Source organism: Bidens hawaiensis, unplaced genomic scaffold, assembly GCF_021521415.1.
Source record: "Bidens hawaiensis isolate Kalapana, Puna unplaced genomic scaffold, B.hawaiensis_p1.1 tig00011733_1, whole genome shotgun sequence".
Classification (NCBI taxonomy): Eukaryota; Viridiplantae; Streptophyta; class Magnoliopsida; order Asterales; family Asteraceae; genus Bidens; species Bidens hawaiensis.
Window position 1 is genome coordinate 272274 of NW_027491929.1, and position 12239 is coordinate 284512.

Here is a 12239-nt window from a genome sequence, read left to right on the forward strand (position 1 = left end):
TTCTGTCATTTCAGTAAATACTTTTTACCAACACTTTAAAAATATATAAAATAATAATAATACTAATAAAAAAGCTACAGTAACCTATGGTATGGTAGGAGGAGGCTTGGGTTTTCAATTGAGACTCAAGTTTAATTCTTATTTGTGTCAATTTTGGTGGATTATGACAATAAAGAATTTGAGCTGGGCTTTGTGTAAAGGTTATCAGCTCGAATCCCGGGCCCACCAGCATTTTCATCCCACCGTGTATTACGTAGAGAGTTTTGCTATTGTGGCTGTCAAGTAAGCAGCCGACTGTAAGGTTTTCGGGAGGAACGTCTAAGCAAAACTCTGAATTCAGTGTGAGTCTGATTAAAACAATATAGTCTGATCAAAATTGAGGCAACATAGCACTTCAAATTTAAAGACTGTGATGATCTGAACAAAAAAATCGTTCTTTCAAAAAAAGAGAGAGGTAAAGGACGAATGACTAGATACTAAATTAGTAAAGTAATTAAAAATAAAAAGTATGATCAATTGAGCTGATTAAACCTAGAAATAATTAATGTGAGTCCTTCCTTCCTTGCTTGCTCGGTCCATGAGGAGCCCATAATTATCGGGTGTCCATTGAACACAAGAAGAAAACAAGGAACTCCAAACGTAAATTAAATAATTATAATTTTGAGAAATCGATCAATCGAATTCCTCCGGCAATGGCTTCGAACGCCCTCTCAAGACTCGCCAATCTCCACCGCCATTTCCATATCACTAAATCAAGCACAGCCAAGGTTCCTATTATTATTATTATTATTTTTGCTTTGAGTTACATGTTTATAAATTACTTAAAATAAGAATAAGAAATAATTAGGGTTGTTGTGATTGAATTCAACAGGGTGGTAGCAATGACAATGCGAGTATGGGGACGATTAAGATCTCTCAGGATGTGACCACTGCTTTAGCCAATGGCAAGGCCGTTGTTGCTCTCGAGTCCACCATAATATCTCTTGGTAATTCCATTCCCTCTTTCTTCTTTTTAATCATATTTGCATTCAATGATATGCTTTCTTTCGTGTCGTAGGGATGCCTTATCCTCAAAATTTCGAGACTGCAAAAGAGGTCGAGGCGATTGTAAGGGAAAAAGGAGCTGTGCCTGCAACTATTGGTATTTTGGAAGGCATACCATGCATAGGTATATATGTCCTGTCTTCATTATTATCATATCATATGATATTATTCGTCAATATCGTAACGTTTCATTCATTTTGCGTTTTCGAATTCATTGTCCAACCTATGATAATCAACTTTTTAAAGCTAAGGCATCATGAAATCAACTATACATACAAATTAATAATCTAACTTTGATGCAGCAGCTTATTGTTTTATTCTTTTAAGTTTCTTGATTATTGCTATTATTTCAGTTTTTAGTTTTGCAAGACCTTTTTTATTTGCAGGTCTTAGCAATGAAGAACTGGAGAGGTTAGCGAAACTAGGAACCAGTGCTCGGAAGATATCCCGAAGGGATATTGCGCATGTTGTGAGTAACTAACTCCTTGTTTATATATGCTACAAGTGGAAGTTTTCATCTGTTTGCTTATAAATAGTTATTTTTCTCTCTTAACGGGCCAAAGAGTAAAGTAAGTGCAGCTTAAAAGGAAATCAGTCGAATGTCAGCAATGGATTTTGAATTCCATGTGATTATTCTTTTATGTTTATTCAAAAATCTAGATCTCATTCAAGTATGTAGTTTTGTTGCTTTTGTTATTACTCTTTTCTTTTTATTCAATAAATATATATATATATGCCCATGCTATCACTCTTTTGTGTTGCTTTTGTTAATATTTCAATCTGTATGCAATGTTTTAACTTCATATAAAAACCTTATCTGGGTGAAGTTTTTTTCATTAAAATTCCATGGTACAATCAACTAATGCATTGATTTTGAGATTTACACTATGATCCTTTAAAAAGGTATGGTTAATTTTCCTCCAGTTTGTTTAAACTTACCATTTAAACCCAAGACTTTTTCCCAAAAAAAGAAAAAAATAAATAAGTGTTTCCCTCAAGTTTTTCTTTTTCTTTTTTTCTTTTTTCTTTTTTTTTCTTTTGTTTTGTTTTCTGTAGTGTATACAATAACAACCATACCAAGGAAAAATCCCACCAATAGCAAAGCTGATAGCAGGGTCTAGGGAAGGTGGGATGTAGGCGAACTGTACCTCTATCCCAAGGAATATAGAGGTTGCTTCCAGTGTTTGTAGTGTATATAACTATTAAATATCATGTTTTTTAAAAATCCAAATATAGTGTTGTGACATGCTTATTTTTATCTACATTAGAGCATTCCCAACCCATTCCCTACCCTATATCCATATATATCATATAATTACACTAAAAATCACTGTTTTTTCTCTCTTCTGTTTAATTAAATAATAATTTTTATACCTTTATCATTATCTTTTCTCTTTCCTCCACTCACAACCACTTTTAGAAAATATTAAAAAATTATACGGTATGAACCTTGAAACCCCAAATTTAACTTTCTCCTATAACATTTTCTCTCTCCTCTACTCACAACCACTCATAACCATACCATATAATTTACAAATCCCCCTCACATATTTTAAGGGAATGGGCTAAGAATGCTCTTAGGATGTTAGTGTTAGGAACAAAGCGGCGCGCGGAAGCGAAACAACACACACATGCACAACGATAAACACGCATAAACGAAAATATAAACGACACAAGAATTTAACGTGGTTCGGTCCCCGCGAGGGGACCTACGTCCACGGGCTGCAACTAGATTTTCTTATTAGCTCATAACCAAGATTACAATTACATGATGGGATATATATAATAAACAAGATTAGGGTTAAACATAATTAGGAACCAAAACTGGGCCTCCTAATAAAACCGGCCCAAAGGCCTTCATAACCCAACAATCTCCCACTTGAAGGCCTTGCGATAAATTCCAGCCTGCCATCCAAGTAAATATAACAATCTCATTCATCCAGTAACTCTAGTAATCTTCAGTAATAGAAATCTACCAAGCCTCCAGTTCCAAGAACAAGCTAAAACTTCAACAAAAGAAGTTCTCCAAGCCTCCAGTTCTCTAGGAACAAACTAAGATTTCTACCAATCCACACCCTGGTTGCATCCGCCCTTCTCATCAGTTACCTGAAAGGCCTATTGAAGCTCCCGAGAACTCCAATCCGGTCATCCCAGACCCAGCCATGACAAAACTCGCCAATGACTCATCCTCAATCTTAACCGACCCTTACTTACTCACACAACCGGCTTCAAAGACTTCCAGAGGATAAACACTCTCCAAATCAGCAGACTATACCAGGAGAGATTTTCACATTCGGATTCCTGGTCCTCCGAACCCAACGTCCCTTTGGAAACAAACCTAGAACACACCTGCGTGCTCCCACTGTTACCAAAACCCCGAACATGTTCAGACCTCTGAATACGCTCAAGCTAACATCACTGTGGCTCCAGGCTTCATGTCTGCAAACTGAAACCCCTTAGCTCTACCTGATTCAGCGAGCCAAGACTTTATAACTCGAAAGTTGGTTCACTTCTTCCGACGATACAGAGACCGTATCTTCCAAAGTCTTTAACTAAAAGATTCAACAATGCTTCATTGAAGTGAGTAACAAGAAATAAAGCATACCATAATCTTGAACCCAAGAGTCGTCACCGCCTTCACTGAGTCCCAATGCATCAACCTCAGATACATTCTCAAAAGCAGAATTCCAAACCTTTCGACATCGACTCTTAAAATGTCTCACCTCTACGCAACCTATCAAGTCGACTATGCCCAGCTCCCACTGTTTCTGTTATCCCAACCCATGCCACACCAACACTCCATGAGATGAACCCCACTCGTACTATCCCGGCAAATAACTTTACCCAACACGAGATCCTGAACCTCTCAAATGGTGTACCACTGATCACCACCAAACAAGATATAACTTTACAATTCCAAACGAACAAGAAGTAATAATCACAGTTTCGAACCAGCTAACAGGCAAACAGCTATAACAACAGTAGAACTTTCATGAAATCAAGCGGTACCAAGGGTTCTATGACCGTACACACGATCAGTTAACTCAAACCCTAACCGAAAGATCATCCAAACGAGCAATAGTTTACATGACTTGCCACTAACCTCATTTTTTTTTTTCACTTATGCCGTCACCAGCACACCCGCTGGTTCCATTTTCTCCAAGTTTATCCATCACCAGTACTATATCCAAGTTCACATGACAAACCAATCAACCAAAATCCATAACCGTCAACATTCCGATCATAACCACCTCGTCTTCAGTTATAACAATAACAAACGAGAACAAATCGAAAACAGTGAACAGACACAACAAGGGCACGGGCCTAAACTTGACGATTGTTCAACAGAACACTGCCAAATAAACCGATTTGCTCTTGCAATAACCGATAAATCAACTAACTGTAAATAAACTATATAAAGTTACCTCAGACTAATCTCTTGCAAACAAATATGAACCCGAACCTAAATGGTCTTCACAAAACCCGGTTCCCTAATTTACGGTTGATAATAAATAGTCAAACCCTAACTCAGCCTGACAGCCACCAATCTTGACTGTCGATCACTGATGAACACGAACCAGAAATTAACCCTGCGATCTCCAAGAGTTATTCACGGTGACGGACCTACCCAACCCTAATCACCAAAAAACAGATTCGAACCAAAACCTTCTGCGAAATCGTTACCAGTGCAACGAACCGTGTGTCCAACAAGCCAAAGCTCTGATACCACTTGTTAGGAACAAAGCGGCGCGCGGAAGCGAAACAACACACACATGCACAACGATAAACACGCATAAACGAAAATATAAACGACACAAGAATTTAACGTGGTTCGGTCCCCGCGAGGGGACCTACGTCCACGGGCTGCAACTAGATTTTCTTATTAGCTCATAACCAAGATTACAATTACATGATGGGATATATATAATAAACAAGATTAGGGTTAAACATAATTAGGAACCAAAACTGGGCCTCCTAATAAAACCGGCCCAAAGGCCTTCATAACCCAACAGTTAGTTTAATTTAAAACGGAATAGTGTGTGATAGTGTACAAGTCATCTACCTATGTACCAACCTTAAAGTTGTACACATATTCAACGTCAATTGCTTTAAGGTTCAATTCCCTTGCCCGGAAATGTTAGGGGTGGGTTCATGTAAAGGTTTTGATTTTATATATAAACTTCGGATAACATTAGCTTTTTTCGTGGTTTTTCATGGCGCAATGCACATGGCTTTAATACCAGTACTTCATTAATTAGACACCATAAGTATCTACTAATTCTTTTAGTTTGGTTCAGTTGAGGTTTCTATTTGATTATTTTGTTAATTCAATTCATCAAAGTTTTACTTGGTCTATTATATGAAGCGATCTCAATAACCTTATGTAACTATTGCACTTGACGTGCCAGGTGGCTACAAGAAGTAGCGGTGGGACTACTGTGTCTGCAACCATGATCTTTGCTTCCATGGTACTGCTTCTCTCTTTTAGGCTAAATCGTTTTGGTTAATGAACAATTAAACGTCGTGTTTGTTTGTTAAGAAAATGAACGTGTTCTTGTTCGTTTTCCGTGCTCGTTAACAGTATAAATGAATGTTTCACAAACATTAACGAAAGAACAAAACTGAACATAAATGAAGGAACATAATTGAATAAATTAAAAGTTGCTCTTCCTACTCAACCAAGAGCCTTAAGCATTGCACGAGGTAAAACTGCATAAAATTAAATGTGAACAGCAATGTATTCAGAATTTTGGTTTAAAAAGTTGTTAAAACTAGATTAAACTGTAAGAGGCCTAAAAATTTGAATAATATACTAACAAACGTAAACGAACAAACTTAAACAAATGTAAACTAGAGAACATAAACGGGTGTTCATGAACATATATGAACGAAAATTTTGTGTTCATGTTCACTCGTTTATTAAATAAGAGAACACAAACAAACTTCACGCCGAATGGTTCACTGAATGTACGATTCGTCTACCGACCTAATTGCTGTGGGCCAGTTCGATTAGGTTGACCCAAACCATTTTTTATCCTATATTTCTGTTAACAGTTAGTATGCCAGTATGAATAGAAAGGTTCTTTTTTCATTAATTTAGGGGTTTTTTTCGCATTAAGATTACACGAATACACTTGGTGTAACTCTGACCTGTTTCCTTTTTAGCTATTAATTTATTTTACCTTTGTTGCTGATTACTGATAGATAATAACTCGAATCGACATATTGAAAATAGTAATACTCTTAATTATGTTTCATGTTTTACAAAAAGATGAGATGAGAGATCGTTAGGTAGTTTGTGTTTTAACTGGTACAATTAAAACATATATCAATAAGACCTGTTTCTAAGAGTGTCATAAAAATAAGTTTTAACTTTTTTATTTTATCCATTTGACCTGCTAGTATTAAACATAGCTTGCATATATCTTCAGGTTGGCATATCAATATTTGTGACAGGAGGCATTGGTGGGGTCCACAAACATGGAGAAAGCAGTAAGCATTCTGATTTATATTTGCATACAATGCTGCTATATATGTATTTATATTTTTATTTAGTTTCTTAAAATGGAAGCCTTCATAGTTTATAAAATTTCAAAATTTAGATGCACCAAGGAACATATACCTTGGTCTCAGAAAAGGACTATACCTTTCTTACTGGTGGTTAGTTCTTGTAAACGAACTAAACGTTCAGTGAACGGTTCGTGAACTGTTGGGCGAGAAGTTCGTAACATAACTAAAATATTTGTTCATTTAGTTAAGCGAACGATCATGAACACTTTTCTCGTTCGTTTATTTATGTTCGTCAATGGTCGTTTACATTCGTTCAAGTTCGGTTACGTTCATTTATAGTCATTAATATATTCATTTAGCATTTATTAGCCCATTACAACTTAGTCTAGATTTAATTACTTTTAGGACCAACACATTTTTATTCACATCACACTTAAATGGTTTTAAATTAGTTATGATCATTCATATATGTTCAGTTATTTCTGTTCGTTTATACCATTGACGAACGAAAACATATTCATTTTTTTGACAATCAAACATGAACAAGTTCCCTTTGTGTTCGTTTGGGTCGTTTACAAGCCTACCGGTGGCAAAATGTGTGGGTCTGGCTGGCAGGTTGCATAACAGGCCAAAACGGGTTCGGATCAAAACGGGATATTTTTTTAATACCGGTTGGGTTGACCGGAAGGACTTTATGTCCTATATAGACAGTTCTTGTAAATAATCAATGTGTTGGTTGTATTTAGAATCAATATTGTTTGATAATAACCTAAATGTTAGAATAATTTACTTAAGAGGGTTTTGTTAATATCAAATTTTGGATGGTCCAACTGGTCAAAATCCATCGTGTTCAAATACATTAAACCTGTTGATCCGTACTAAACAATTAACTGCTCATTTTGCCAATAACTGATTGTTTCAGCTATGGATATATCATCTGATCTTACCGAGCTTGGAAGAACTCCTATAACTATAGTGTCAGCTGGTGTCAAGTACATATTAGATATCCCCAGAACCCTAGAGTATTTGGTATCTTCATTCTTCCATTTATTACCATTTTACCCTTAGACTGCCAGAGTGGCATTTAACTGTAAATTCTCAATGTTACAGGAAACACAAGGAGTTTCTGTTGTTTCTTACCAAACTGATGATTTTCCTGCTTTTTTCTCTGAAAAAAGTGGTTGCAAGGTATGTATGTGTATCTATTTAGGCTCGTTTATGTTTGTTCGCTTATATATTCATTTTAATTCTCAATGCCGTTACAGTTTAGTTTAGGATATTTAAATAAAAATGTCAGCCGTTGCAATTTAATCTAGTTTATGAACTTATTATGCCAATAGATTTGATGTTCACATTTACTTCTTATTGGTGTTTGCTCGGTTATGTTTGTTCACCTAAGTTCAGCTACGTTTGTTCGTTTGCATTCTTGAGTCGTTCGCTTATACTATTAACAAACGCACATAAAAACACTAATTTTTAACGAACGATTATGAACATGAACAAGAAACTCATTCGTTTAAGTGTTCATGTTCTATCGTTTGTTCGATTGAAGGTAAACAAATAAACATGCCCTGTTCGTGTTGGTTCATCTATGCTCAGCACTTCAGCTGCTTTCTTTCGTTTACATTCGTGGACCGTTTGTTTGTATGATTAACGAACAAATATAAACGAACACGTACACGCTCATCTTCTTAACGAACAAACACGAATAAGAAAACCTCGTTCGTTTAAATGTTCATGTTTGGCCGTTTGTTCGGTTAAATGAACGAACATGACCCGTTCGTGTTTGTTCATCTATGCTCAGCTAGGTTTATTTGTTTGAGTTCGTGAGCCGTTTGTTTATACTACATATGTACATAAACGAGCAAGAAAACCCCGTTCGTGTTCGATCATTTGTTCAGTTAAAGCTAAAGAACTAACATGAACATTCCCCCTTCGTGTTTGTTTGGTTCCTTAACAAGCCTAGAACTCACCAAACCGCCATGGCCACTAATGACCACTAATAATGTCATTGCAGGCACCATGCCAACTGGATTCACCCGAAGAATGCGCTCGCTTAATTGGTAAGTCTCATTAAACTTTATTTTCATTCTTCAGTTTACATCATTAAATTAAAGGTAAATAATAATATTAATAATATAATGATAACAGAGGTGAACAGGAAACTTGATCTTAAATCGGGCATATTGATAGCAATCCCGATACCAAAAGAGCATTCGGTTTCGGGTAATATTATAGAGTCTGCTATACAAACAGCACTGAGGGAAGCTAGGTATGAATATTAGTTTGATTATTATTTGTTGGTTTATGTTTATGTATGCGTGTATATTATTTACTGCTATATATTTTGGAGCAGTGATAAGGGCATAACGGGCAGTGCGGAAACACCTTACTTACTTTCCCGAGTGAATGAACTGACCGGAGGAGCTTCTCTTGAGTCAAGTATCCTTTATATTATGTTAATTATGTTTACATGCACAATAAATTTTCACAATAATAATAATACAAACCTTCAAATAAAACAATTTATGAGATTGTGTGTAATTTAGGGGACACGACCTGAAACACCACACGTAAATAATCAGGCTTTGGGTTTGTCATGTTCAGCCTGTTTAACAAGCAGGTGTGCTCAGGTTGACCTGTTTAATTAAACGGGTAATGATGGGACTGATATGTGACGGGGTTGAAATATCGTGTGAATGTTGTGTTCTTAACAAGGTTAATAGACATTGCACTTGTGAAGAACAATGCCGCTCTTGGTGCTCAGATTGCTGTCGCCCTTTCTCAGATTCAAGACCATAGCTCATCATCATAAAGGTTTATGTTACCTTGGTACAATAATAATATTAGAGTCCGCATAACAAATGTGCGTAACGTTTTAAGTATTATTACGTAACGTATTCCATTAAGGGATCAAACATTATTTGTTTGGCAGGGCAGGATCGCGGGCGGAAGGGGATGACTCTTGATGTTGTTATGCTTCTTTACCTTGAAAATTTTCTATCTACTTGCATAATGGTTTAAGTTAATTTGAATGAACTTGTAATTTTGTAGTAAGTGTTTGATAAGAAGGAATTGATATATATATATTGGGAGATGTTTTGGGCTAATTATGTTCCTCAATTTCACCCATCTTTTGTGCTAAGTTATTGTAATTGCTTAATTAAAAAGCGTGACAAGTTATAGCGGTTAGAGTGGATGTTCATTCTTTGTTATTTAATTCTTCACTAGTTTCTCCATAAACTAGTTTAGATCAATATTTTACAGTTCACTTTTTCTTTTTCATAATTTAATTTAGTAGAGATTGATTTGGAATTTATAAAAAAGAAAGAGATTTAAAAGGATTGTAATTTGTCAAATAAATTGGAATTTTTTTGTGTATTTTAACAAAATAATTAGGTTTGGCTTGTTATTTTTGTTAACCGTGGAATGTGATTGTTGCTGAAGTGGCGGTGGTGTTGACGACACTTTTGTGACGGTAGTGAGTGTGGTATGGGATGAATGTGGCGGCGACACTGTTGGTGATGATGACATTGACAGTGAGTGGGTAATTTCACAGTCAAACATCTTATCCACAAATATAACTTGCCAAAATAAAATAAACTAAATAAATATGTGTATGCCAGTAATTAGGTCCTGTTCGTTTCAAGGATTTGAAAGGAATTCTAAGAAATGAGATTGTAAATCCTATGAATTAATATGTTCGTTTCATTAAATGAAAATATGAGAATGGAAACTAAATCCCATTAAATCCCACATTTCATGGGATTTTAAAATCACACCTATTTTATAAGGATTGTTATGGAAATTAAAAACTTCTCTGAAAAAAATTCAAAAAAATTAATAAAAAAATCATAACTCAAAATATAAATCAAAAACAAAAATGTGAAAAAACTAAAACGTTTCCGCCATTTCCCTTGTTCTTCAAAAAAAAAAATGAGAATGAAGAAGATTCCAATTCCAATACATATTAACCAACCAAACACATGATAGGGATTCTCAAACATTCAATTCCAATTCCAATTTCAAATCCTTTAAAAAAAATCCGTGAAACGAACGCGCCCTTAATGTTATTTAGAGGAGAGAGAGTATGATGAGATTATTGATGAAGAATACTTCAAGAATGTGTTTGTGAGAAGAAACGGAGGAGAGAGAAGAAAGAAAATATAGTGCATTTTTTAGGATCAAGTGCCATGTGTCACGTAAAGAACATCAACAAGAACAACATTATTGGTGATGGTCTTAAAACACAACTTTAAACACGAGAATTTCTTAACCAATTATTAAAAAAAAATGTTTTAAATAGTTGGACATGTTACTTCCAATTTCTTTTCGAGTAATGCTTTCATGACACCAATTGCTTCGAAATTGGATTATGGAAAACTTCGGCAACACTGTTTATTCTCGTGTTTTAGATTTTGGTGATTGTTAGGGGAATATGGTTCAACTGTGGCGGGTTACTGTTAAAATTTGGATATTACAGCTGCTGCAGTAGTGCAGTGATGGCCAGAATTTTCGGAGTTTGTGGTGTTATGGAAGTTAGTAATGGCCCATGGAGATTACCGTAAAAGAGGAGTTTTGAGCAGGAAAGGGAAAAGTTTTTCTTTTTAGCTTTATTAATTTATATAAATAATCTCTACGTTTACACTAATGAATGGTTCATGGAAATAAAATAGGCTTAGTTGGATAAACAGTCTCTTTGGTTATAAAAAGGTATTCCGGCCATTTCATCTTTAATAGTTAACAAAAGTTTAGCCTTAATATTTAAACTTGTTTTAAAATTAAAACCACAACACCCAAACTCGTAAGTTTTAAAAGATAATACCCAACCCTGTATCCTTTGCCCAAACCACAGACACCATTCGTGCACTTAACTCCCAAGGCCGGCCCATAGGGAGGTCGAGGAGCGCGACCAACAGAGGCGGTCCAACCATTTTAATGGCCTAAAACGAGTAAAAAATTAGAGACCCTTTTCTTAAAAAAATTGGATTTGTACTTTCCCAAATTTGTTCATTCCGCTCCACATTTGGTTAAATGAATACGTATAATTTAAAACTAAAATAAGATAATGTTGACTTTTAACCCTATGAACTCGAAACAAGTTTTCATTCAGTAGGAACCACTGCATATGCTCGGATTTTTTTCTAATGTTTATTGTAAGAATAATAAAATTGTACTTTAAATACTAGAAGAGAATATATTTTCATATGCATTTTGAACTTTAAACTTCAAAAGTGTTCCCTTTGTTTAGGCTGGACAAAAAGATAATAGATTTTATATGCATTCTGGACTTCAAATTTCAAAGTTGTTTCCTTTGGTGAGAGGTTGGGAAAAAAAATATCTTTGTGAGGTTGGGCCAAAAACGATTTTAAATATTTGAGGAGAGGAATTGAACACTGGTCCAGCAAAAATTACAAAGAGCAATTTACCACTGCAGCAAAGCAACGTCTACGTTCTAAGTACTAGAATAAAAGCTATATATATTGTCTATACAAATTTTTTTTATAAAGCGGGGGAAACTTTGAGAACCCCAAGCCCTAGCTTTGGTTTGCAATTAATTTGGGCCGGCCCTGGCAACCATTCTCCCGAAAGACCCATAATTACTAAAAAAATTTATATATGTTTTATATGATTCTATTTTAAAACAAAATAATAGAAACTTACTTATTCATGTAATGGAAAGA

The 12239-nt window shown here is 35.3% G+C and overlaps 1 protein-coding gene across 1 annotated transcript; it reads left to right on the forward strand.

Moving 5' to 3' along the window:
* The first annotated feature begins 685 nt into the window (after positions 1–685).
* On the forward strand, positions 686–9665 carry LOC143538823 (pseudouridine-5'-phosphate glycosidase-like). The gene is made up of 13 exons (XM_077032287.1): positions 686–767; positions 872–986; positions 1058–1168; positions 1431–1513; positions 5454–5513; positions 6477–6537; positions 7478–7584; positions 7666–7743; positions 8573–8618; positions 8707–8827; positions 8912–8997; positions 9282–9372; positions 9496–9665. Exons 1-12 carry the CDS (start codon positions 693–695, stop codon positions 9368–9370), a joined length of 1032 nt encoding a protein of 343 aa, XP_076888402.1. The 5' UTR covers positions 686–692; the 3' UTR covers positions 9371–9372; positions 9496–9665.
* The last annotated feature ends 2574 nt before the right edge of the window (positions 9666–12239 follow it).

Coding starts and splice junctions, on each gene's coding strand:
- LOC143538823 (XM_077032287.1), top strand. CDS start 693: ATGGCTTCGAACGCCCTCTCAAGACTCGCCAATCTCCACCGCCATTTC. Junction 1,514..5,453: donor GAAGGGATATTGCGCATGTT/GTGAGTAACTAA, acceptor TTGACGTGCCAG/GTGGCTACAAGAAGTAGCGG. Junction 6,538..7,477: donor CCACAAACATGGAGAAAGCA/GTAAGCATTCTG, acceptor TGATTGTTTCAG/CTATGGATATATCATCTGAT.